The sequence below is a fragment of the Vombatus ursinus genome, unplaced genomic scaffold (genome assembly GCF_900497805.2).
Source record: "Vombatus ursinus unplaced genomic scaffold, bare-nosed wombat genome assembly UNPS02014170.1, whole genome shotgun sequence".
NCBI lineage: Eukaryota > Metazoa > Chordata > Mammalia > Diprotodontia > Vombatidae > Vombatus > Vombatus ursinus.
The window spans coordinates 1,376,590-1,399,303 of NW_020953948.1; the positions used below are offsets into that span (position 1 = coordinate 1,376,590).

The window sequence follows — 22,714 nt, forward strand, 5'->3', positions numbered from 1 at the left end:
GTCACATAATAGTTAGCAACTACAACCCTAAGGAGCATGGAGAACATGGAATACATTGTTCCAAGAGGTCAAAGATACAGGCTTATGACTATTGTATTTGTGACAATAAATTACCAATAAAATTTAGTGTAATACTACTGGAAAAGTAAAACACTTTGATGAAATACAGGATTTTCAATATTTCCTAATGTGAAGTCATATCTGAAGACAAACATTCTAATATAAACACAGGAATAAAGAGAAAAAAGACAAATACAAAGAAGCAAATGGAGGGGGCATTTTTATTTTTTTTTATTTAATTAATTGATTTTTAGTTTTCAACAATCACTTCCATAATCTTTTGAGTTTTACATTTTCTTCCCTCCCCAAGAAGGTGAGCAATCTGATATAGGCTCTACATATACATTCCTACTGAACGTATTTTCACATTAGTCATGCTGTAAAGAAGAATTAGAACCAATAGGAGGAACCACAAGAAAGAAGAAACAAAACAAAACAGAAGGAAAAAAAAAAGAGCAAATAGTATACTTTGATCTGCATTCAAACTCCATAGTTCTTTTTCTGGATGTGGACAGCATATTCCATCATGAGTCTTTTGGATTTGTCTTGGGTCCTTGCATTGCTGAGAAGAGCCAAGTCTATGAAAGTTAGTCATTGCACAACGTGGCTGTTATTGTGCACAACATTCTCCTGGCACTGCTCACTTCATTCAGCATCAGACCATACAAGTCTTTCCAGGTTTCTCTTAAGTCTGCCTATTCATCATTTCTTATAGCACAATAGTATTCCATTACGTTCATATACCACAACTTGTTCAGTCATTCCCCAATTGTTGGGCATCCTGGAGGAGGCATTTTTAAAGGTAAGTTGTTTATATGCTAATGGGGGGAGGGGAAGATAACACAAGTGTCCTTTCAGGATGATCATAATATTGGGTGTATTACAGAGTTAAATTAGACAGGGCATGTGGGAATGATATTTTTATGTTCTGATGTTGTTAAAAGAAGAAAAGAATGTCAGGCAGGAAGGGATACAGTAGGGAAGAAAAGGGGAGGAATGGGAAAGGAAACATATTAACTCACACAATCAGGACACACAAGAATTTACAAACAAGGGAAGGACTGGGGGAAGCTTTTGTCACTTGAACCTTACTTTCATCTGAACTGGACAAGAGTAACACACACACACACACACACACACACACACACACACACGCACACAAACTCCGAAAGAATATAGTACAAAAAATATATTCCTCCCTTGTTTCTCCTTTTCTTCTCATTGTTAGGTAGAATTAGAGTCCAGTGCATTGGCAGGGTAGTTCAGGATAAGAAGGCATTTCAGAGAACAAGCTCTGTAAGTCTGGGGGACCCTATCCTATGAACATTCTTTAGTTAGAGAGCAGTGTGTTCTCACCTTCCCCTTGAAACACAAAGAGAATACTAATAGGAACACAACTAGCTTTCAGAATTGTGCCTGAGATCCACCCCCCCCCCCGCCCCCACCTCTATTGAAGAGACTGCCTTCTTCCCCACTACCCAATAGTGCCCTGCCACATCTCATTGAGAAGTAAAGGGAACTCACGTCTCCTCATGCTCTGTTCCCTCTAACATCCCGGAATCTCTATGGGCTGCATCTTCTACCGATGCAGGACTGTTAAAATCTGCTGTACTATCAAAGCTAAAGAAGGGGATCCACCCTCTCAGCCCTAATACCTATTACCTAAGAAGCCGTAGAAGGTATTGAACGTCATTAACTCTTTCAGAGATCAAGGTATTGTTATTATTTCACCTAAGTCTTCCTGCAATACTCTTACATTACCTATTAAGGAAAAAAAAAACTGGAACCTGATGAAAAATGGATTTTTCCAAGTGATGTCTTTGCTCCGTTAACTCCCCTGTAATCCTCCAACACTGGGTGGTGCCTAACACTGCTAATGTTGTCTCTTCCATTCCCCGGAATGCAACTTGATTTGCAGTAGTAAATCTTTGTTCAGCCCTTTCCAGTATACCAGTCCACGCAGATTCCCTGAACCTCTTTGCTTTGGCCTGGAAAAAGACTCAACTGACATGGACCCGAATACCGCAATAATAATGCAGTTTTAGTGGATGTGAAGAAAGCAATATTAGTAGTTAAGCCTAGCTGATACATAAAAGAGGTTGAGACTCAGAGAAGGTGAATGATTCTCCAAGGATCACAAAGGTAACAACAGGGAAAAATCAGTGCTTCCTGAATCCAAGTCTAATCTTCTGTGCAAGATGATGTAAACCCGAACGAGGGGAAGGATAGAATAGTCTTTCAAGCAGGCACTCGTGTTCTCATAAACTGAATGCTCAGGTAGGCTTGGAGGGCCTCGGGGTTGCTGCAAACTGGAAGTGTTCATTGGCCTTGGGGCCTGGGCACAAAAGCCAAGAGGATTCAAATCTAGGAATTCCCGCCTTTTCCAGGTGTAAATAAGGGGTGGGGCTACTTCCTATAAATGAGCCGGATTATTCAACTCAGACAGATTCCCTCTGGGGGACTGAACGTCCACACATCACAGCTGCTGAAAGAAAGAAGTTGTAGAGGAAAGTAGGCGGCTTACAAGGGCAGCTATGCCAGGGCAGGCTAAGCCCGTGGGACCCAGTGCCCGCTCCAAGCTGTGGCACAGGGTGATCAAGGCGTCGAGGCTGGAGCTGTCCAGGTTGTTTCAGGCTGCCCGCCCCAATAAGAAGAAGAAGAAGAAGAAGAAGAATGTCCAGCCAGACGAGGGCAGCGGCCGCGCCAAGCCCACCGCGACTTGTAAGGGGCTGGACTTTGTGTGGCCCCCCAGCCCCAGATCCAGCCCCGGCCTGGAGCATCAGAAGCCGCAGAGCTTGGGCCTTGGTGCTTCTCTCGGGGATGAGCAGGGTAATGTCCCACCCTGGAATACCACCGGTAAGCAGGCTGCTTTCACAGTCCGTGCGCATGAACCAGTTGGGGAGAATGGAAAGAAACTTCCCGTCCCTAAAAAGGGGGAGTCTGAGGCCGATGTCCTGGGTTTCAATTCAGCTGTTTCGTTGTCAGAGACAAGACAACCTTCGGTGCGCCCTGATTACCGAGGGATGGTCGTTTTGAATCCCCCCTTACTATGGACATGTCTGTGCTACTGGAACCAGAAGAAAAGCCACCAAATATCAATGAAGTCGCTGACTACCACCAAGACATCTGTCGCTCCCTTAGGGAAAAGGAGGTTCAGTATAAGTCTAGAGCGGGTGACGTGAAGAGGCGGCCAGACACAAGCAGGAGCATGCGGGCTGCCTTGGTAGACTGGCTGGTGATGGCCGGGGAGGAATACGAGCTCCAGAGCGAGACCTTGCACTTGGCTGTGGACTACACCGACCGACTCCTCTCCTCGTCACTGCTCCAGGGCAAGCTTCAGCTGGTCGGGATTGCCGCCCTGCCCCTGGCCTCCAAGTTTGAGCAAAGCCACCCACCAAGAACAGCTGAACTTCTGCATATCTCGGAGAACGCGTACGCTCGGAAGGACGTGTTGAGAATGGAGCAGCTGTTGCTGAAAGGGCTTGCTTTTGACCTGGCAGCACCAACAATCCACCAGTTTCTCGCTCAGTATTTCCTACATCAGCAGCAGGCCAATTCCAGAGTGGAAAGTTTAGCGATGTTTCTGGGAGAGTTGAGTTTGATGGATGCTGACCCATACCTGAACTATTTACCATCAATTACCGCGGGAGCTGCCTTCCATCGAGCCCTCTACACGGTCACTGGGAAAAGCTGGCCAGAGTCTTTAATCCAGAAAACGGGATACACCTTGGAAAGTCTTAAGCCATGTCTAATGGACCTCCACCAGACCTCCCTTAGAGCACCACAGCAAGCCCTATGGTCTGTACAAGAAAAATACAAGAAGGCAAAGTACCAGGGTGTGTCCCTCATCAACCCTCCAGAGATACTCAACTTACAGTGAGGGAGAGACACAGAGCTTTACCTGCAAAGAAGCCTTGTTGTACTGTTTTTATTATGGTCCCAGGTGTCTTCACAAAGAATCACTTCCCAAAGGGCAAGTTGTGATCAATTACAGATTATAAAGTACCTTTTAAAATTTTCTTATGATTTTAAATGTAATTTTTTTTTTGTATGCGCAACTGTCCTGTGTGTTTAGCTGCAGATGGAAGTGGTTTTGTTTATGCATTGGGTGTATTAAGCCCACACCTTGGGAGAAGAATTCATTTGGTGAGCTCTGTGACTGCCTCTGGCTAACAAGTGAAATCAGAACCTGGCTCAACTCATTGGAGTGTTTGAAAATAACAGTATGGTACAAGAGAACCCAGTAGAAGGGTTTACCAGGATAAAAATGTTTAGAATGTTGGCTGCCCTCGCTCTCTTTCTCTCATGTCTGTTTTCCTTCTTTTATTTCCCTTAATCCCCCCTCTCCTATAACTACTGTTAGACACAAATAGGTATAAATATATATGTAAAATTATTCTATACATCTATTTATCAGTTTTTTCTGGATGCAGATAGCATCTTTCTCTATATGTACTTTATTTTTAATTTATAAATGTATTTATATATATATTTATATTTATATATTGTATTTATATTTATATATTGTACTTATATACATGCTGTAATATTTATATTTATATATTGTATTTATATTTATATATTGTATTTATATACATGCTGTAATAAAAGTATATTTATAATAATCGAAGTGACTGTCACTCAAAGTCCTTATTAAAACAATATTGCTATTGCTATATACAATGTTCTCTTAGTTCCGCTCACTTCAGTAGTCATCATTTGTGTAAGACTTTCCATGCCTTTTTAAGATCATTGAGTTTTATATTTTCTTATTGCACAGTAGTATTCCATCACAATCATATAGTACTTGTTCAGCCATTACCCAGTTCATGGCAACACCTGCAATTTCCAATTCTTTGCCACCACAAAGAGAGCTGCCATGAACATCCTATTCACATTCAAAGTTCTAATTACTATTTGTGAATTTCCCTCCATCTTATTTTTACTCACTATTTTCTTTCTCAGCCTCTTTTTATGCTATCCATTACCTTATCTTCTCTCCCCACTTCACCTAGCCCTCCAAGAGACCCCCCATCCCTTCCCAAATCCCAATCTACACACCCCTCTAAAAGTTCCTCCCCAATCCTGTCCCCCAGTTTTCTCACCTTTCTACATGTTCAGAAGACTTCTACACCCTTCCAGATGTACATGTTTTTTCTTCTTCTATCTAGATGAGAGTAAGGTTCCAACATTACTAACCCTGCACCCCACCTGCTTTCTCTGTATTAGTTTTTCCTTTCACACCTCGTTTTTATAATATAACTGCTCCTTTTTACCTTTTCCTATCCAATTTTGTTTTTTAGAATCACCCCATCATACACAACTCAGCCCCAAACTTTCAAGCTACTTTAGTAATGATGACAGTTTTAAGAATACTGATAATATTTTCACCTATACAATAAGTACACAGTTTAACTTTAATGAGTGCCTTATAATTAGCCTTTAATGTTTTCCTTATATTTTTTCTAGATCTTTTATATTTAATTTTCCATTAAGTTCTGGTCTTTTTGTTACAAATACCTGAAAGTCTTTCAGTTCATCAAATATCCATTTTTTTTTTCCATTCAGGATGATACTCAACTTTGCTGGGTAAGTTATACTTGGACCCAACCCCAACTGTATTGCTCTTTGAAACATAACATTCCAAAGCCTACACTCTTTTAGAGTAGAAGCTACTAGATCTTGTGAAATCCTGACTGTATTTCTGCAGTTTTTAATTTTTTTTTCTTGTTGCTTGCAATATTTTCACCTTGACCTGGGAAACTTGGTTATGACATTCCTGTAAGGTTTCCTCCTGGGATTGCTTTCAGGTGGTGAATGGTAGATGTTTTTTTTTTTCTATTTCTACTTCACCAATTTGTTCTAAAATTTCAGGACAATTTTCCTGAATAATTTCTTGTAATATTGTATCCAGATTTCTTTTTTTGATCATAACTTTCAGGTAGTCTGACAATTCTTATATTGCCTCTCCTTGATCAGTTCTCCAGATCAGTTGTTTTTCTAATGAGATTTTTCAGAATTTCTTCCATTTTTTTCTGGTTTTATTATTTCTTGGTTTCTTAACATCATATGATTCCTCTTGTCCAATTCTTGGGTTTTTTGTTTGTTTGTTTGTTTGTTTTTTTCGAGGCAATGGGGTGAAGTGACTTGTCCAGGGTCACACAGCTAGTAAATGTCAAGTGTCTGAGGCCAGGTTTGAACTCAGGTCTTCCTGAATCCAGGGCTGGTGCTCTATCCACTACGCCACCTAGCTGCCCCCCAATTCTAGTTTTCAAGGGGTTATTTTCTTCCTTAAGATTTTGAACCTCTTTTCTCAATTGGTTAACTTTGTCTTTGTTGACTCACATCTGTTTTCCTAAGATTCACACAGCTCGGAGATCAACAGCACCTGAGCTCAGAAGCACTCGTTCACTGTCTGGGGAGGGAATGGAGTTACTGGAACAAATCTTTGGCCTTTTCTGTTGGTAAGTACTGGTGGATGGTGTGTGTGCCATTGATCAGTACTGTGTCTGTATCTCACCTGCTGCCCATGCTGCTAGAACAGCTGTTGTGGTGTACAATGGAATGAGATTTTAAAACAGAAACCACATGGAGCCCTTCTTCTCCATGATTCATGCCACTCATGGAAGACCCTGAGGAAGCTGCTGATGGGTAGTAGAGTGTTTCCCAGGCTGGTTCAGACAGATTGTAAGCCTCCATTCTCAGTCCACACATAAGCCTTCTCTTTGCAGGCTTAGTGACATTCACAAAACCCAACTGGAAGGGAGGAAACTCCAAGTCGTCCATAATATTAATAACGGGTCTTCCATGAGTGACATGCATCATTAAGAAGAACTGTGACCAGGGTCCCTGCTGTCCTGCAGCCTCCAGCTCTGGTGTGTTAGCGCCCCTCCTCACTCTAGGACTGTGACCCAGGACTGAAACCAGGATATGAGTATGGACGATGCAACTGAGTCTTGCACCCAGTGCCAGCCAAGGGACTCCTGTAATCTTCTTCTGACCAGTTGTCTGAACCCCTTACCATTTGTGGGCTGAGAGTTCCAGAAGCCACCGAAGTTGCTTCTGGAAGCCAGTTATTAAACATTCAACAGCATATTTGAGGATGTAATCCTCCATGGTGTAGTGTTTCATAAGAATCATTGTTTCTTAAATATAATGTTAAACAAAACATCCTAATTCAAATACACTAAGCTATCAATAAAAAGAGAATCAGATATTTTCTTTTTTTTTAGTGATTTAATATTTTATTTTCCCCCAATTACATGCAAAAACAATCTTTAACATTCATTTTTCTTAAAATTTTGAGTTCCACATTCTTTCTCTTCTTCCCGCTCCCCCATTGAGAAGGCAAACAATTTGTTATAGGTTATACATGTATACTTATGCAAAACATTTCCACCTTAGTTATGTTGTGAAACAAAACATAAACAAAAAACCAACAAGAAGAAAGCAAAGAAAAAGTATTCTTTGATCTGCATTCCTATTTCATCAGTTCTTTCTCTGGAGATGGACAGCATTTTTCATCATGAAACCTTTGGAATTATCTTGGATCATTGTATTGCTGGGAGTAGCTAAATAGTTCAGTTGACCATCACGCAATATTATTGTTACTGCATACAATGTTTTCCTGGTTCTGCTCATTTCACTTTGTATCAGTTCATGTAAGTTTTTCCAGATTTTTCTAAGAGCATTCCACTCATCATTTCTTTTTTAAAAATTTAGTATTTTATTTTTCCCCAATTCCATGTAAAAACAATTTTCAACATTTGTTTTTAAAATTGAGTTCCAAATTCTCTCCCTCACTCCCTTCTTCCCCACCCCCCTCACTGAGAAGGCAAGCAATTTGATATAGGTTATACATGTGTAGTCATGTAAAACATATTTCCATATTAGTCATGTTGTAAAAGAAAACACTGACCAAACAAAAAAAAAAAGAAAAATTCAAAAAAGTTAAAAAAAAGTATACTTCTATCTGTATTCAGATATTATGAGTTCTTTCTCTGGGAATGAATAGCATTTTTTATCAGAATCCTTCAAAGTTGTCTTGGATCATTGTATTGCTGAGAATAGCTAAGTCACTCACAGTTGATCGTCTTACAATACTGCTGTTACTGTATACAGTGTTCTGGTTCTGTTCATTTCCCTTTGCATCAGTTCATGCAAGTCCAGCTTTTTGTGAGAGCATCCTGCTCATTTCATATCACACAATAGTATTCTATCACAATCATATACCCAATTGGTGAGTATCCCCTCAATTTCCAAATCTCTGCCACCCTTATAAGAGCTGCTATAAATATTTTTGTACATATAGGTTTTCTTTTTCTTTTTCTTATCTCTTTGGGATACATACCTAGTAATGGTCAAAGGGTACGCATGGTTTCATAGCCCTTTGTCTATAACCCTTTATAGTCCAAAAGGACAATATCCTTCCAAAAACCCAACCCTTCTTATAGGTTCATTTTTTTCTATTAATGGTATCACCATCCTTCTAGCCATCTTATTTTGAAACCTGGAAAGGCTGGACAAGACAAAAAGGGGAGATGAAGCAGAAAATGGAGGCCAACAAGAGAAGATCCCAGCAAGTAGGTGGCACAGTAGAGAAAGTACTAGGTCTGAAGTCAGAAAGACTCACCTTCCTGAGTTAAAATCTGCGCTCAGACATTTACTAGCTCTGTGATCCTGGGCACGTCACTTAACCCAGTTTGCCTCAGTTTCCTCATCTGTAAAATTTGCTGGGGAAGGAAATGTCGAGCCATTCCAGTATCTTTGCCAAGAAAACCCCAAGAAAGAGGTCACAAAGAGTTCGCACGCACACACACAAACACACACACATACAGGCAGCTAGGTGATGCAGTGGCTAGAGCTCTGGATCCGAAGTCAGGAAGGTCTGAGTTCAAATATCACCTCGGACACTTACTAGATGTGTGACCCTGAGCATTTCACTTAATGCTGTTTGCTTTAGTTTCCTCCTCTATAAAATGAACTGGAGAAGGAAATGATAAAGCACTTTAGTATCTTTGCCAGGAAGACCCCAAACAGGATCACAAAGAGTCAGACATGATCGAAACAACTGAACGACAACAAATCCTAGTATAGCCAAAGCCCTTGAGAAATCATGGAAGACCCACCCAAATAAAGCCACAAAACCAATGTTGAGCCGCTGTAGGTGAGAATTGGGGAAAACCACCCAGAGCCACGGGTTGTGGGCTTTGAACAATTAGCACGATGTGTGAAAGGTCAATCATCTTTTGGGATTTAAAGGCTCTGAGCTTTCCGTCTTGCAGAAACCCTGACGATCATAGCATGACACAGATACTTCCTAATCTCCTCCTCTGAGGAGCACCATTCACCATGAGGATGTTATCTTAGATAGGGCCCAGTTTTTTCGACAATTTTCATTCAGTCTAATGAGATATACTGGAACTCATGGGCTTTGCCAATATTTGTAGGACCCTGTGAAATGGATTGAAGTGAACGAAGTGCCTTAATTCAACAAGCAAAACTTTCCCCTTTTTCTCTCCTGAAGATGCCAGGGAGCTTTGGGGAAGTTAACCTGGGATTTGGGGCACAGCTTAAATGTAGTGAAGAATAGGATGGACAGGAGGGGTGGGGTGCATTTATGTCCACTAAAGAGTGGATATAATAATAGAGGATCTTAGAAGCATGCCATTGTCTACCTTGGGAGTTATATTACACCCTTCTTTCCCACATTGGGTGTACAGTCTGCATTGATTGTGCTCAATAACTGATTTTGTATGCTCTCTAGGAATGAGTCAGTGCTGTATCAAAGGACAAAGGTTGTTATATCAGTGCTGGAAGAATATCCCATCACTGGGACGAAAGAAATGTTCAACAAATTCATAGGTAAGAAACAGACCTTGAAACTGATCCTATATTTGGAAATTCTGATATATATCTCTAAAAGAAGTGTAGGTAGTACAGGGCCCCAGAGATATTGTCCCAAAATGTCAAAAGAGATGGGATTCAACATTCTCAGTGGACAGGGTATTAGAATGGAAAGAATTCTTCATCTTTAATATATTGATGATGATGATGATAACAACAGTAATAACAACATAGCTAATATATACATACATATTGGCACTTAAACGTTTGTGAATTCCTAAATAATTATTTAATTTTATCCTGACATAACCCTTGAGGATAGATGCTCTTATAATCCATTTGGCAGATAAGGAAATTGAGGCAGACAGAAGTTAAGTGTCTTTCCAAGGGTCACACAGCTACTAAGTGTCTGAGACTTGATTCATAATCAGGTCTTCTTGACTGCTTATGGCTCTCTACATACTGTGCCACCCAGCTGATGTCTTCTCTCAGTCCATGAAAACACATGACAAATGCCTCAAGCTGCAATGACCAGAGCTCCTTGCCCTACGTACTTACTGTCCTCTGAAGGACAGACTTAACCTTTTCTTTAGGGAATTATACAAGCAGAGAGCTCAGAATTTCCCCTATCGACACTAACTCTAAACCTCTTCCGTTTCTCAAAATGGTAAGTAAATTTGTCCCACAAATATGAATCGCTTGGTCCACAGTTTTCAATGTTGTACTTTTATTACTGATTATCTCTTTCAACTACAGATCACTACCCATGCACTCAGAATATTTGGAGATATTTGTTATGGCACAAGAACATATAACAGGGCAATGACTCTTGGCTGGGAAGATAGTATTCTATGAGGATCTCTGTGATTCTCTCAGTTTGTGAAATACTGAGTAATGCAGATAAACAGAATTTGGGGTTGGTAGTACAGCAAATTCACTCTTTGAATGGGAGAAAAGAGACTGCAACAGCCAATTAACTATAGTTCAATTTGAGTCCCCCTGAGCTGGTTAGGATATGCTGCCTTGGGACCAGGAAGATGCACTGGGGCAGACACTTCAGCCTGACATCAGAATCATACTTGTAAGCCTTAGATTAACTGGTAGCATTCAGCAGTGGCAGCCCCTGGAGAGAAGCTGGGCACAGAAAATGACTCTTGCTCCTTGTATCCAATCTGCCCTAGAAATAGACACGCTTCCTGGGTGGATCAAAAGAAAAGTACACCTGGCCTTCAGTATTACCTGATCACCCATTTCCTCTCTCATATTGGACATGAGAGTAGAGTCTGAAGCAGCCAATTCTTAGGTTTCTCTATCTGGGGATCTGGAGAGTGTGAAACCTGGAGAAGCCTGGTAGCTTGAGGCTGACATTACTGAGGACTTGGCTTATTATTGTGTCCTTGGTGAGTAATCCTCAGCTCAGATAGGCTGTCCTCTGAAGGACATTGGGAAGTGGATGTGAGAGATGTACCTCAGTGGTCCCTGGACCACTGCTCTGCTGTGTGAAAAAGGAAGATAATGACTATTTTATGACAGATCCTGGGTTATTTCATTATTGAGAAAAATGATTATTTTCTTATTACATTAATAACCAATTTTATATATGAGACCCAAACATCCTTTCTTTATTTCCTCATTCAGCACCTAGTACTTATGAAAAACAGGGCTGACGATAAAACATGCTCCTCAGTCTTGGGTGGGACCCCACCCAACTGGGAGAGTTTCCTTCTGACTAAAGGGTAAAGAGAATCTAATCTAGGTGAATTCCAGCCCATTATTCAACTCAGGTAGGTCAGGGTGGAGAATAGATCCTTTTATCTAGATTGCCAGAGGTGGGAGTGGTATGGCTTTTTCCATCAGAGTCAAGGCTCCCAACCCCTCAATTAGAATAGGTCCGCCTCTCCTTATAATATTCATTCTTTCATTAATTGTTAACCAAGCAGAGTTGATTTCCACCTGTCAGGGACAACCTCTTTTTCAAAGATACTTAAACATTCAAGTGGCCTCCATGAGGGGTCTTTGGTTTCTGAGAGAATTACTGAACTCAATTTATTATTTTCTTATCTAGCCCAGTTGTTAAATTGATTATTAATTGTCCAGAAACTATGTCTCTCAGACTTTCCGTTCATTTCATTATTAAATGAAAGCACTTGTGCCCAGAGTGGGTATATATCTAGACTATAAGTCTTCCATTATCCTGTTGAGCGATGTTCTCCAAATTTCCTTCATCTATAAATTTTGTTGCATCCCATTCACAGAGCCCGCATGCCTTCATTTTCTCCTGCCCGCCCCCCCAATTGCCAGGAACAAATGGTGGTCCGTGACCATTTCCAGGCGAGCTCTGTCTGCAGCTCTGTTGTTTGTCTCCCTAAGCCTTCTTCCGTAGAATTCTCAAATCACTACCAGGCTCACTGGCTGGGGTCACTGAATTCGAAGGTTTTTGGAAGAGGCTAAAGATCACCTATATGATGAAGAAGGGAGTCAACACCCCCAAATTCTTAATTCTGCTTCAAATACTGAAACCTGAAGTGTTTCCCAATCATCTTATATCGTCTGAGCCTCCTATTTATGTTTTCACAAAAATAAATAAATAAATAAATAAATGAACTAATTTCAGCAACTGAATCTGCTTCTCATTGAGTGTGTACTTTTTGAGTGTGTACTTTGGGTAAGATGCTATGAGGCCCTAAGAGTTTATCATGAAACTTTCAGTCTAGGTAGAGTGCCCTGTCCCTCAAAAAACAGAATACAGAATAGAATGTGATTAAGACAGGAGGGTGGAAAATTCTGTATTTTTTTTATTAATTTATTTTGATTTATCAATAATCACTTCCGTATGCTTTTGAGTTTAAAATTTTTCTCCCCCTTCCTCCCCACCATCCTCCCCAAGACGGCACACAATCTGACATAGGCTATACATTTACATTCATGTTAAACATATTTTCACATTAGTGATGTTGTAAGTAAAAATTAAGACCAATAGGAGGAACCATCAGAAAGAGGAAACAAAACTCAATAGAAGAGAAAAAAAAATAGCGATTGAAAATTCTGTATTAATTGTTAAGGAGTGGGTCTTTATTTCTGGCTAACCATTACAATCTGCAAGAAGACGGTGAGTTGCATCTTGAACGATGGCTCAAATTTCAACTGACAGGCTATTTGGGTGGAAAACGTCAACATTCCTCCCTGTTCTTTTTTGATGAATGCACTTTTTTAATGTCAACTTTCTACAAGTATTCATGCAAACCACTTCATTAATGCAAAGATCACTGATTTCTCTCAAAAGACCAACTATCAAAGACTCTCAGAACTTTAGAACGGAGTGGAACTTCTTAGCAATTTGGTCCGACTCATACTCCAATCACTTCACCAAAAAGTGGTGACCTGGGCTCTACCTGAAGACTTTCAGTGATAGGGAAACAGCTTCATCTCAAGGCAAGTCATGACACATCTGAAGAGCTCTATTTCTTACGGTGTTTCCTACCCCTCCCCCCACCCCACTCCCACATCAAGCTGAAATCTGATGTATTACAAGTCCGATCAATTTAAATTTGAGTAGGCCCACAAAAAATTCAGGTTTGTTAGGTCCTAGAAGAAATTCTATCATCTCCAGAATTGTTTCTCAGAAATAGTGCATTGAGGCCTTACTTTTAGTTATTTTTTAATTCATTTTTCCCTTCTGAGTTTTTTTTTTTTTTAATTTTTGGCATCCTAATCATTTTAATAGCCCCATGTTGATTAATTCTTCTAACCTTACTTCCCAGGTTTCAACTTTGTGTTAGGGCCAGGTTCTCTAAAATTCCGGTAATATTGTAATGAACTGGAATTATCTGTCTTCTCTCAGGGATACTTCTACTACTACTACATTCTTTGGAGTCGTGCGTTCATTGACGATCTCCAGGGCAGCTTGAGCCAGAGAGCTGCACACTAGTCACTCACTACGCTTTTCTTAAGTACCTACCAGGGGCCAGGCACGGTGCTAATCTCTGGGGATACAAAGAAAGGAAAAATGTCCCTGCTTTCAGGGAGCTCAAACTCAATTAACGGGGGACATGACATGCAAATAACTATGTATAAATAAGCTACATGCAGGATAGATTGGAAATAATTAACAAAATGAAAAGCACTAGGAAAGGCATTGGGAAGGGTTTCCTTTAGAAGACAGGATATTAGCTGCTACTTGAAGGAATTCAGGAATGCCAGAGGACTGAAATGAGAAGGGAAACAATTCAATGCATGGTGAACATCCCGAGAAAACGCCCCAAGTTGGGAGAGGTAGTCGTGCACCCATGATGGGCACTCTCCTCGAAGACGCTCCTGTGGTGCACTGCTACCACAGATACACCAGTTCTTCCAGGTGGTAGACTACAGTGGCCCACAAAAGGACCCCTACCATGTCCCAGGTATGCAGCCCGCTACTGAGCTTTTTCCCTTCCCTTTTCCACCCTTCTTACCCAACTGCCTCGAAGGCTCTCCCACCCCCACCCCGGCTTCATGCCCTCATCCTCTCCCAGGTGCCGGTGAAGCCCCAACCGCCCCATCCTGAAGTAGCACAAAGGTCGTCTTCAGTCAGCAAGTCCCTGCAGACGAGGGCTGGGACAAAGCTCCTGCTTCTCTTCACAGAACATCCCTCTTTACTCCCAGAACACTCAGCAGTGGCATCCCCTCCTGCTATCCAAACGGCCTCCTTCTCATGATCTTTCCAACACCCACCCTGCCTCCTGATTCCCCTTGCAGCCTTCTTCTTGAGAAACCACAGGAATCCCTCTCCCCTCATTGCCAGCTCCTCCCTGCTATTTAACCTATCATTGTGTAATTTAGTCCGATGAAAACTCTGGTTCCCCTGAAGGAGGTGTGCTCAAAGTTCACTACATAATGCCCCAGGCCCAGATCCCCACAATGGCCTCCACTTGTCTTAAGCTTCTTACTGGTCTCTCAGCTGTTATTCTGTTGCTCTCCTGCATTTCTGTTATATTAACTTTTTGAGAAGTAAATATGCCCCTGTGTAAGGTGTCCTGCCCTGCTCCCTCTTCCCCTCTTTTCTCTGGCAGAGCAGTACAGAACACTGCCACCCTACTGCTATCATAGCCTGGGCTAATTATTGTCCTTTGCAGTTTGGATCTCTGTGAAAATGGGAGGATGTGGGGGTCAGGGTGTGGAGCTGCGCTCTGTGACAAACCTAGACACATAAACCGCCCTGTCCTTTCTGCAGGACATAACACTTATACTATGCTGGCTATCCTGGCCACAGCAAATTTCTGCAGTTTGGATCTCCGTGGCACTAGAAAGGGAGAAGGGTCAGGGTGTGGGGATGCATTCTTCTGCAAGCCCATGAGTTACTGTCAGGAGCACGGTGGGTGATGGGAGACAGGGAGCTAAGTGAGCATGAGGTAAATACTGGCTCCTTGAGATATTCCTTGGAGCGTTTGGTGTCCTAGACATGGAGACTGCTGACCTTTCTTTATACTTTGTGCATTTCTTTTTTGGAGAGTTTTCGAAGGTCATGAGGACCAGCATTTGTAGCCCTCTATATTGCTGCCCAAGTTGCCCTAAGAAATTTTGAGATTTTTAAAGTAAATCATGAACTTGGGAGTAGGGGGAGTCCATTCAGAAACATGGGTATTTCAGGCAAAGGAACAAGAACTTGGAATAGGAGTGATGAAATTCTAATTGCTTCTAATTCTCTCCCCTCCCTTCCTATCCTCCTCTCCCCTTCTCTTCTCTTGTTATATAAATTTGCCATGAAAGGAAAAAGGAGAGACAGGCAATAATGATATCAAGACTGTTCCTTCAAGGGTAGAGACTGACCCAACATAAGCATAACAGGATAAAGGTTCCTGAGCTGTTTGATTCCAGGTAAGAACCATACTTTATCTTTACTGTGGAATAGCCAGTCCTGCAAGGAAGTCCCACATTATTCACAAGGCATAATAACCAAGCTTAGAATGAACCAGGTGAACAAATTTCCTGTTCAGAAAGGAAACAGCACAAAGTGGAAACTGAATCAAGAGGACACTAGTGTGGTGAATCAAATTCTTAAAGACAAAGTTCCAGGTATGATTAATGAATTTATTATCAAGGCTAGCAATCACCAATAAATTGAGGTCACTGATTTCTCCAGGTGATCAAAGATGCCAAGTGAGCACCCTAGGTGTCATCCCTTTAGATTCAGGTGTCTTCTTCCTGACAGTACATGGCTGAGACCATCCCTGACGAGTGAAAGGTAACCCTGATCGATGGACATTTAATGAGGAGATGGGTTAAGAGTTCTCAACTCCTCTCTATTGTTTCATCATTGAGGGGAATAGAATCAGCTGGAGAAGGTGGCCTGGTCATGAGATTCAGCTGTTCTAGTAATCAGCACTAGAAAAACCACCCTACTCAGGCTTAGTTTCCCCTTTGTAGACCAGGTCACTCTCAACTTTTATTAGAAATCTAGGATACATGAGTCACCCTTGGTAGCGTGGATGAGCTCAGGCTGGCTTCTGTGTTCCTAAGGGAAATAGAAAGGCCCAACCCAGGCCTTGGGAGGTACTGCGATGTGATCACATTCCTCAACCAGTTCAGGCTGGGAGAGATTTCTCTATTTGAGCTAAACTGAAAGGTGGAGTTTTTGACAGAAAAGAGAACTTTACCAATAACCAAATGATACAGCATGAAAATTAATTTTCCTCACTTCCATCCCGTTTACATGGTCATCCTTTCAATTTTCCCAGGCACAGACAGTTCTCAGATCACACTCCCTTGGAGCAGCACTCGACATTTCCCTTGAACAGTAGATTATTAGCTTTATGACAATTCAATCACACTTGAAATCAAAACTCAGAACAATATCAAATTACTGTTGCAAGAGACGTTTTTCCTCATGTTCTTTCAATAACCACTAACAATGAGCACATACAAGGTCTTAATTTCATCATCCTTTCTAGTTTAAATCCATCCTGGAGCAGAAATTAATTATCAGAAATGAAGAAAATAATCACATTCTCAAGTTTCATACATGAGAGTTCACTCAAAACCCAGAAAACCATTGGCTACTGTGAGCCTTGAGGCTTGCCAAATATCTGTACCTAAAGGTAGTTTTAAGTTAACCCCTAAAGCAAAAATAAAATCTTTAAATTTGGGATCTGTTGATGTGAAGTTGGCTTAAAGATCCAACTTCAATACATACTATTCAGGTGTACTTCCACAATTTTCATAAGTAAGACTACACAACCAAAATCATTATTTAAAAAAGAAACTTGTAAGCCCTTTTATGTCAGCTGCAAGGTCCCAGTTTTTCATTAAACAACTTGATCATCTTAGAACTTCTCATCATTCTTTCAACAACTTTCCACACAGGGCTGATAAGATTTTAGGATGTCATCAAGTGAAGATCCAGGGGACTAACAATCTGCCATGCCTCTAAAGAAATTCAGATATTTACAAGTCTGAGATACTTTCCCAAAGAGTAATTACTATCATTCATTTTAAAGCAAAATATATTCAATTAATTATTTGAGTGTGTGGTTTTTTTTAGGCAACTGGGGTTAAGTGACTTGCCTAGGGCCACACAGCTAGAAAATGTCAAGTGTTTTGATCTGAGGCCAGATTTGAACTCAGGTCCTCCTGACTTCAGGGCTGGTGCTCTATCCACTGCGCCACCTAGCTGCCCCCTATTTGAGTTTGTATGAACAATAATGACAACAATCTCTGTCAAAAGAGGAGGTACTTTTCCAAGGATATAATTGTATGGGCAGCTATGTGGCATAGTAGAATGCCAGGCCTGAAGTCTGGAAGACTTATCTTTCTGAGTTCAAATCTGGCCTCAGGACACTTTCTAGCTATGTGACCTTGGGCAAGTCACTTAACCCTGTTTGTCTCAGTTTTCTCTTCTGTCAAAGGAGCAGAGCTGGAGAAGGAAATGGCAAACTATTCCAGTATCTTTACTAAGAAAACCCCAAAAGGGATCTCAGAGTCTGATACAACTGAACTATTATATATACATACACACGTTATATGTGTATATGTGCATGTTTGTAAAAGCCTTCTGGGTATTAAAGAACACGCACGTCTATCACCTGCTGACTGTGTATGTCACAATCTTGAGTGGATAAACAAACTTCAGTGCACTTGTCTTTCTGTATCCTGAGTTGCCTTATTCATGCTATTGTTAAAAGGACTGAAAATTCCTGCAATAGGATGGTTGTTGGGAGGATCAAATAAGATAACCGTAAATCATTTAGCAAAGTGCTGGGTACAAAGTGCTATATAAAGTTCAGCTATTATATCTTAAAGCCATGAAGAGAATAAGAGCCTAGACATCCTATTTTAAAAAAAAAAAAAACTGCCCAGGACTCTTTAGAACCTGAGGTCAAAGTAGAAATAGAATTCACCAGTCACCTCTGGAAAGAAATTCCACAATGAAAACTCATAGGATCATCACACACCCAGGGCTTTAAAGGTCAAAGAAAAAAATACTGTGAGCATCCAGAAAGAACAAATTCAAATACTGAGGAGCCATAATTAAGATCACACATGATTTAGCAACCACTTCCAGAAGACAAAGGATATTGGCTCACAATCAAGAATAACTTACCCACAAGAAAGAAGTATAATCCGACAAAGGAGAAAAATATCTCTTTAATGAAACAGAGAGCTTCTGACCATTGCTAATGGAAAGTCAAGGCAGAATAGAAACTGTGAAGATCAAAGACTAGAGTGGAGAAGCTAAAAAGGAAACACAAATCAAAAACAATTGACTAACCAAGATAAAGTTCTTATATTTTAATATAGAAAGATGATACATTTCCCCTCTGAACCCAAGCATCCTCGGGGACGATAAGAGGAATTAGAAGATCTGGGAATGGTGTATTATGTCTTGATGACCTTAAAAGAATGGAAAGGGAAGGGAAGAGGCACCCACTGGGCAAAGGAGGGGTAAGGAAGAGGAGGGTTAGGGAAAATCATTTCACGTAATCAAGACAAAAAGGCAGAAGTTTATACCACAAAGAAAGATTGAGTTGGTGGTGGTAGTGGTGGTGGTGGGAGCTGATATTTAAACCTCACTCTTATCTCAGCTGAACAAAGTAAGAAAGAACTCAAACACACACACAGATTTGGGTACATAAAAACACTTTACTAAACCGAGGAACAGACAGGGAAGGAGAAAAGACAGAAGGGTGAAGAACAGGGAAGGTAGATACGAGAGGGATTAGTCCTAATCACAACGAACTAAAGGATGTAGAAGAACATTTATCTCTTTTTGCAGTGATGAAGAATTAGAAACTGAGGGGATGCCCATTAACTGGAGAATGGATGAACAAGTGATGGTGTATGAGTCTGATGACATACACTTCTATTGTAAGAAAATATGAAGATGGCTTCAGAGAAACCTGAGAAGACTTCTATGAACTGAAGCAAAGTTCAGTGAACAGAGCCAGGAGAAAAATTTATACAGTAATAAAAATATTGCTAATAAAAAAGAACACTCAAAAACTGAGGAACTCTGGTCAACACAATTACAAACCATGACACCAGAGGACAAATGATGAAATACGCTATGCACCTCCTGATAGAGATGCAGGACTCTGTACAGAATGAGAGCTATTTTTTTGGACTTGGACAATGCAAGAATATTGTCCTTGATTATACATGTATCTAGTATGGAAGTTGTTTTCCTTTCTGGCTCATTTGAGTTGAGGGAAGAGGTAGGTGGAATTTTTGTTGATGGAATTATTAAAAAAACAAAGAAGAAAACATATTCAGGTACCATTCATAATTGTGACTTGAATTTTTAATCCAAGATATAGATTTTTTTTGCACTAGATTTTGTTTTAAAAAACAGATAATTCTAATATATAAAATTTTAAAGGTTTGAATAAAATAAATGAAGATCAGATAAGAAAAAAATGGTAGGTTAGAGAACATATCAAATGTTATATAAAAATGACAAATAAAATTCATTTATAACCAAAATATAGACAACTGACACCACTGTGCACCAAAAGTCATTGCTAATAGATGTGTGTTGAAAGGATATGAAGTTTTCAAAAGTACTGAGAACTATAAATAACTACATGAAAACACATTCCAAAGCACCAATATTAAGAGAAAGTCATATTAAAATTATTTTGCAATTTCCTGTCATGCCTTCAAAATTGGTGAAAATGACAAGGAAACCACTAATATTTATTTTTAATTTTGAAATTCACAAACATCAAATAAAAGCACTTTACATAAACCATAAAACAGAAAAAGAGTGAAACACACGAAACAAGTTCTAATATACACAGACGGATTTTCTTTTTGAGAAATTAAAAAATTTAACATGGCACTTTCAAAGTTATCCTCATTCCTTCTGGACTTCTTTCTGTTCTACTGCATGTATTTTAAAAACCCATTAGGGCAGCTAGGTGGCACAGTGGATAGAGGACTAGCCCTGAAGTTAGAAAGACCTGAGTTCAAATCCAGCTTCAGACACTTGACACTTACTAGCTAGTGGACTCTGGGAAAGTCATTTAACCCCCAATTGCTTCACACACACACACACACACACACACACACACACACACACACACACAAATCCATCAATTTCCTTTTCTTTTTAAAGCTGAGAAAAGGCAATCCTATTCCTAATCTCCCTTCGTGCCATCCTCTCCTACCCAAAATTGAAAAAAAAATTTCCAGGAAAGCAGTCAACCAAAATAAATTCCTACACTGTCCATGTCCCAAGATGTACTTTGATCTACATCTTATATCCATCACCTCTCATTCAGGAGACTGGTAGTGACGATCTTGATAAATCCTCTGCAATAGAGGTTGGTCATTACAATAATCACAATTCTGACATCTTTCAAACTGTTTGCTCTTTACAAAACTGAATATTATCGATTAGTCATTGTTCCTTTCCCAGAAACATAGAGCTAGAAAGCATTTGTGGCAGGATTTGAACCTGTTATCCTGATTCAAAATGCAGTGCCCTGTTACAATTAGTGTCTTCCTTTACCCTGTTCTGAATATCAACTTGAATGAAAAGAAGAGAGACTAAACTGTCTATATATTTTAGCCTATTAACTCTACTATGAGATTTATAGCCCAGGAAATAAATCACAAGAGCTAATTTTCCCAGTGTGATTTAATATTTGCAAAGCTCTTTACTAATATTATGTTCCTCATATCAACCCTAGGAGGTAGTTGCTAGTATTGTCCCTATTCTACAGATGGGGAAAATCTGGCAGGAATAGGTTAAGTGACTTGCCCAAGGTCACACACTAGTGTTAGACATTCAATTTGAACTTGGGTCTTGCGGTTCCAGGAATAGCACACTATTCATTGGGCCGCCTTGTGTTTAATGAAATTATTACAGAAATAAATGTCCAACAGATACAAAAATATTTATACCAGGACTTTTTGTGCCACCAAAGAACAGGAAACAAAGTGAGGACTAATTAATTAGGGAACGGCTGAAGAAACTTTGGTATATTAATGTTATGGAATATTATTGAAGAGAAAGACAAACATTAAGATTTCAAGGAAAAATTTATTATATTTATAGGGTTTTATGACTAGTATGAAATTTAGGATGTCTAAAATAGTCTGCCACAGCAAAAGGCCTCACCTCCTTATTGAGATCCGTAAGTTTTATCTCCGGCATGATTTCTCCAATTTATAATCAAGCATGAACTCTATGTAAAGGCCTTGACATTAACAAAAGGCATTGCTTTTATAAGCCTTCTTTCCAGTATGAATATTTTCACGTCTAGTGATCTCTTTCTTCCAGAGAAAATCATGTCCCCATTGAGCAAACTCATAATATTTTTCTCTACTATGACTCCTCTGATGTAAAGTAAGAGATACTCTCTGGTTGAAGGCCTTCCCCCATTTAGTCCACATAGGGCATCCTCCCAAAATTAATTTTCTGGTGCTGAACAAGCTCTATGCTCCATTTGAATATCTTTCCTCATTCATTATGGTGATAAAATTTCTACCTTATAGGAATTTTCTAATGGGAAATTAGAGATGACTGTTACTTGAAGGCTTTGCCACATGGGTTATAGTCATAAGGTTTCTCTCCAGTGTGGATTCCCTGACGAAAAGGAAAACTAGAGCTATGTCTGAAAGCCTTCCCATGGTGATTATATTCCTATAGTTTCTCTCCAGTGTGGATTTTCTGATGTTGATGAAGTGAGGCCCTCTGTCTGAAAGTTTTTCCACAGTGATTACATTCATAAGGTTTTTCTCCAGTGTGGCTTCTCTGATGTACAGCAAGACTGGAGTTCTGCCTGAAAGTCTTTCCACACTGACTACATTCATAAGGTTTCTCTCCAGTGTGGATTCTCTGATGCACAGCAAGACTAGAGTTCTGCGTGAAAGCCTTTCCACACTGATTACATTCATAAGGTTTCTCTCCAGTGTGGATTCTCAGATGGTTAGCAAGATTGGAGTTCTGTGTGAAAGCCTTTCCACACTGATTACATTCAAAAGGTTTCTCTCCAGTGTGGATTCTTATGTGGTTAGCAAGATTGGCCCTATCTGGGAAAGCCTTTCCACATTGATTACAATCATAAATTTTCTCTCCAGAATGGATTCTCTGATGTATCGAAAGAGTGGATCTTTTTGTGAAAGTTTTTCCACATTGATTACATTCATAAATTTTTTCTCCAGTGTGGATTCTTTGATGAAGATAAAGACTTGAGCTCTGTCTAAAAGTCTTTCCACATTGATTACATTTATAAGGTTTTTCTCCAGTGTGAATTCTCTGATGTTCACTAAGACTGGATCTCGTTCTGAAAGTCTTTCCACATTGAGTACATTCATAAGGTTTCTCTCC

General features: G+C 40.1%; 1 protein-coding gene and 1 pseudogene across 1 annotated transcript in view; one reads left to right on the forward strand and one right to left on the reverse strand.

Annotated features, from left to right (window-relative positions):
• The first annotated feature begins 2,594 nt into the window (after positions 1 to 2,594).
• LOC114041237 lies at positions 2,595 to 4,016 on the forward strand (annotated as a pseudogene).
• Positions 4,017 to 21,404: 17,388 nt separating this feature from the next.
• The window catches only part of LOC114041217 (zinc finger protein OZF-like), a 43,692-nt gene continuing 42,382 nt past the window's right edge, over positions 21,405 to 22,714 (reverse strand). Inside the window, exon 7 of the mRNA XM_027859569.1 lies at positions 21,405 to 22,714. This exon is cut by the window's right edge and continues 626 nt beyond it. Coding sequence (XP_027715370.1) covers positions 22,028 to 22,714 — 687 coding nt within the window. The 3' untranslated portion in view covers positions 21,405 to 22,027.